General features: G+C 32.4%; 1 protein-coding gene across 1 annotated transcript; it reads left to right on the top strand.

Annotated features, from left to right (window-relative positions):
- Window positions 1–4,765: 4,765 nt before the first annotated feature.
- On the top strand, window positions 4,766–5,360 carry LOC106294267 (uncharacterized protein At1g24000-like). The gene is made up of 2 exons (XM_013729833.1): window positions 4,766–5,001; window positions 5,092–5,360. Exons 1-2 carry the CDS (start codon window positions 4,896–4,898, stop codon window positions 5,358–5,360), a joined length of 375 nt encoding a protein of 124 aa, XP_013585287.1. The 5' UTR covers window positions 4,766–4,895.
- Window positions 5,361–5,605: the final 245 nt, after the last annotated feature.

The following is a 5,605-nucleotide window of genomic DNA, read 5'->3' as shown; positions in this document are numbered from 1 at the left end:
AGATCACTTGTTTTGGACACTGATCCATTCAGTCCAAAGGTGGACGATAAAGAAGTCCATTTAGTCCTGAGATGGACGATGCAGAAGTCTTGTTTTAGACACTGATCTGATTGGTCCATAAGAAGGACGATGAAGAAGCCTTTGATTTTGGTTTATTTTATACTAACCAGCCCAAAGAGGGGTTATTTGGTTTTGTTGATTTGTTTTCAGACAAGTTATGTTTTACACATGGTGGTACACGCATATCACAGCAACATCATCCAAGATTTCGTGTGTGTGTATTTGAGGTCGATGACTCAATATGTTCGATCAGATTATGGCAAGGCCGATGGTAAAGAAGAACCAACTATCATGTTCGATGACAAAACATATTCTGCCCAAGATCTTCATCACCCACGGATTGCAGAAAATTGGAGAGGTCCAATGGACCTTCAGTAATGTCCAAATCAGGAGGGGTAATGTGTGTTGTACTCTTTTTCCTTCACCATGGTTTTGTCCCAATTGAATTTTTCTGGTAAGGTTTTAATGAGGCAACATTAAAGCACATTACAAGCTCTAAATGGTTATGGCATCCAAGGAAGAGTGTTATGAACCAGTTTGTGGATGACTCATAACCAAAATATTATGATTTGTAATATTTCCATTTATCTATGACGGTGTAATCTCCTATATAAGGAACCTCTATGTTATGAATAAAGATAGACTTTTTCTTTACTTTTATAACAATATCATATTAAACACATCTATTTTGGTTTGGTTCATTTTATATACGGTCGGTTTTCGGTTTATTCATTTTTTTACCAAAAAACTTGAACTATATATATTTTTATAACATATTGTCAATTTAACTTTGTATGATTAAAAACTGAATTTATTAAAAAATGCTCTAATTTTTAAATAGAATATATTATATTTTATTTAACTATTAAAATAATTATTAAATAAATGATAATTATTATAGATTCGTAAGATGAAAATAAAAGAGATTAATAATATACTAAATTTTAACACAAATGTATGTCAATGAAAGCCTTTATTTAAAATTAACCAATTATTCAAATTAGTGTCTTAAATATCAAGATCATATCAATAAAGTAAACTATGTATATATAATTATATTATGTAATTTACATATATACTACTATGAATAATCAACATAAACCATATAATTATAATATGTAATTTACATACAACTATACTACTATATTTTAACAAATCTATTTATTTGGTTTATATGGTTTGAGCGGTTTATATACCGAACAATATCCATATACCACGAGTTTTTAAAATAAAATCAATTTGGTTTATACAATGTTATCAAATCCAAACCACTTTTTATATTCGGTTTTCCCCTAAGACAATGCAGTTAGATTCCATTGTCGTATTAGACAAGTAAAACTATAAGAAACACACAGGAGCAGAGGTAGAAAGTTAACATAGTTGAATAAATAGAGGAGAAAGTTGGACAGAAAACCTAAGAGTAAGAGCACTCATTAGAAGTATCTCACACAATTTCTGAAAGTACAAGTGTTTAGTATGTTTGGGTTATTTTGTTCATAAACAATACGATAATATATATGCATGGATCGTTGTTCAAACAAAAAATGCATGGATCATCTGGTCTCTAATACTAGACATAAAAACTTTCTAATGTTTTGAAGTTCAAATGAGCGACTAAACTTGTGTACAAGTAGTAGAAACACTAGAACTGAGAGTTGAATGACACACAAAAAAAACTTACAGATGGTAGTAAGTAGTGACCGAAGTGTTACATAACGACTGATAACGTGAACCTAAAGGTTCACCCTAGAGGGTGAACCCAAGAAAAAGTCTAACGTTTATAGTATTACAGTTTGCTGCTGACAAAAAAAAGTATTAAAGTTTGCATATATCAAACACATTCTACACAAGAAAATGTATTAAGTTAAAGACTTAAGAGTTAAAAATATGACCATCATCTATACGAAAAGTACGTCATCACATACCACATCACATATTAATGCATCGAAAATAAGTGACGAAGATGATGTTTAAGTAAAATAAACATATTTCAAATGAAATATATATAAATAATAATATTTTCGTGAATTAATTTTAAACTTTTACGGTGAATAGGGAAAAACAAAAACTAAAAAAATGATTAGTTTTGTGTTTGACCACAATTTTTACGTTACTTTTTAGAGAAACCCCATGATCTATGCCATGAATAATATAATTTGTATGCCATAAATAATATAATTTTTAAAATTATGATCTTGCACTATAGCCAGATTAGAACTTCAAATAAATCTTCGACTTCTATTCATAAATTTATAATCAAAAAGCTAGAAATTTGTATAGCTATAATTGGAAAATGATAATTGTAATAAATGATTTCTTATCAAATTATATGTATAGAAACAATTAGGAAATGTGTGAATCTAAGAATTAAATTCTGTACAAAAATTAAAAATACATAAAACATTGACAAATTAATAATTTCCGTTCAATATTTTTTAATCAATAGAAAAATAATTTTGCGATTACAAAGAGTATGTAAAAATCTAGCTACTATTGAATTCGTTTTAATATTAAGTTGGAAATTAATTCTCTTTAAAGTTTGGTTAGTGTGTACATATTTGGTTTTAAGTTTTTATTAAATTTTGATTCGGGCTTTAAGAGTGCATGGTTAATTTTGTACAAGAAGTATTTATTTAAATTATGAATTTTATGCATGTGTATTTTAGTAAAGTTTGTACATTTTTTTAAAAATAAATGAAATGTGCATGGTTTTTTTTGTTGGTTTTGGTTTAAGCAAAGGCAATAGAGATCTCCATTCACTTTCTAAATGGGATACCGTAAGTCTTGAACCACAAGGTTACTCATTTGTTTTGTGTTTTTAATAACCTGAACCACAAGCAGGGGCGGTCCTGGAAATTTTGGGACCATAAACAAAAATAAAATTGGGGGCCAAATCTATAACTTTATATCAAAGAAGAAACTCGGCTGAAAACAGAAAACAAAAAGGAAGATGAATAAAGAATCTTGAGATAGAGAAATAGAAAGAAAAATAAAGCTTTTATTAAATATCTTAAATTTTTATTTTATTTTTTATATTAATCGTGGATCCTATTTTTTGGTTATGATATTACTGAGTTTTTTTTCATTTGTTTCGTAGCAAAACTTCTTTTTACATAGCATAAGACTTAGTATAATTTTGAAAAATAATTATAACAATTTTTCAAACAAAATTTGGAGGGCTTTTATGAATGGGGTCCCAAGGCCTAAGCTTCAACTCGCTTTGTCCAGGAAAGCCCCTGACCACAAGTTTACTCCTTTGTTTTGTTTTCATATTAAAATTGCCATATTCTATTGCAAGTTCTGATTTGTCCAAACTTAATATTAAAATGCAAATGACAAGAGATAAGAGAGAGAAAACGAGAAACAATTATCGAATTCGCCAACTTTTAAAATATTTTCTTGCGAGTTGTTTTTTTGTTCGTTGGTTATATTTCGCTTTCTTTAGATTTTTATTAATAAAAAATAAAATATACTTTTCTTTTGTCAACGTTTTTGTTTCATAAAAACGAAAACCTAAAAACGCAATTTTACAAACAGACCCAATTACATTTCGGCCCAAACAAAGCCTGTAATTTTAAAGATAATGATGAAGAGCATGTTTGACACGTAGTCGACGCGTGGCTTCGTCTCTTCAACCCATGGAAAAAAGGGCGGTGCCGGAAAACTCACCGGAATCCTGACCATTTTCATCCCAATTTGATTGAGGCTGCTTGTATGTACTTCTCGCCTTCAACCGCCGTCAATCTCCAGATTTTCTTCTCTAGTTGTTAAGAGCTTTAGATGAAACAAGATTAGAATCTTGTCGGAACGCTGACCCTTATGGCAACTCCAACTCTTCTAGATTCCGGTTTCAAGCTCCAAAGCAAGATCCAAATCTCAGGTCTTGAATCATCGCAGATACTTCACTTTAATCACGAAGCGAAGCTTGACACCACTTTTGAGTCAAGAACTAAGCGTTTCTAACAAAGAGAGAACTCCAACCTGTCAATCTAACAGAGTAAAACAATAATCCAGAAGGAGAAGAACTAAGTTAGATCTTTATTTGTGTTCAATCCAAACTAGAGAAAGATAAGAGTGAAAAGCTAATCTTATTTGATTGAAACTAACATCCCAAAATCGTCTAAACGAAAAGAAAATTCGCCAATGGGAAACTAAAAATAGCCTAAAGCTAAGAACAAAATCGATCTAGAGATCGAAAAGATATTTTACAACAAAAAGAAAGACTTTCTCCTCTAGAAAATGTCTCTCTTGTGAAAGATAATATTATAGTATAGTCGAAACTCAAAACTGGTGCTCTTATCCCTAAAAGACAACTCACAGTAAAAATGACGTTCCCACTTAATATTTTGTTGATTTTCTTCTTTTCATCTCTGTGGGGTCAATCAAGGAGTATGCAGCTGAACTTTCGGTGTGATCCAGATCGGTAATGTGAGGAGTGGGAGAGAAATCGCCGGCCAACCGTTGTGAACAGTGACAGTGATGGTGATCAACACGTGCACCTCTCTTCAGGAGCACGTGACTCTGTCTTTTAGTGTGTTTTTTCTTGTGAACCCTGTCGTGTCGAGCCATGGCTTCTACTCCCACAAGGACACACGTGTTTTCTGATTAAAGGGCAGACTATTCCAACGGGAACCACCGCTCACTTCACAGACGCCGGCCAGTCTTACATCTTCAGACCAGTTGGTTCCACGGTTGAGACAAGTAACCATCAGAGAAGTAGAAAAACGTTAACTAATGCAAATTTCATCTCTATATATAAACATCATCATCAAAAGGAGGAGTATAATATCACTTCATAGAAATATAATAGTAAAAGATAACAAAAAAAAAATAGAATGGCGCTACATGGAGATTCTTCCGGCGAGTTTGACACCAAGTCTCCGGCGGACAAGTTATTTACATCTTTCACCGACGACATAAACAACACTTTTGACATCATATGTAAATCATTTTTAACTCTTTCACGTTTCATTCTTATTTATTGATCTTCTTCATCAAAACCCTTAATTATTTGATGTTCTTTCACCTTAGCGAATGAGAAAATCACTGAGTATGTGGGGTGGGAGAAAAGAACAGTGACGCTGAGTATGAGTGGAAATCTTGTCTCGGATAGCTACAAGAAGTTCAAAGCAACCATCACGGTAACTCCCAAGGCATACGAGGCCGATGGTAGCCGCGTGTTGTGGACCGTCGAGTTCGAGAAGATCCGCCATGACGTCGAAGATCCAGTGTGGATCATCGACAGTCTTATCAATTACTTAAAGGAGATTGATGGAGTCTTAATATATAGTCTTTTCTAAATGAACTGGAACCTAAATATGTGTTGTCTACGTTCGCCATATTGGGATGTATGAACTACGTTTGAAGATTTGTAATCCTTCATAATGAACAAATGATTTGGGAATCAAAGACCGCATCCTTTGCTATCTTCTCTTGGTCTTAGTCTCTTATAGTTTCCATTTTCCATCTCCGTCGGACTAAAATCTGAATTAGAACTAATCCTCAATATGAAACGGCCGGTTCAAGTACCTGGTAAACGTTGTAT

This window comes from Brassica oleracea, chromosome C5, assembly GCF_000695525.1.
Source record: "Brassica oleracea var. oleracea cultivar TO1000 chromosome C5, BOL, whole genome shotgun sequence".
NCBI lineage: Eukaryota > Viridiplantae > Streptophyta > Magnoliopsida > Brassicales > Brassicaceae > Brassica > Brassica oleracea.
This window is presented reverse-complemented; position numbering and strand designations above follow the sequence as displayed.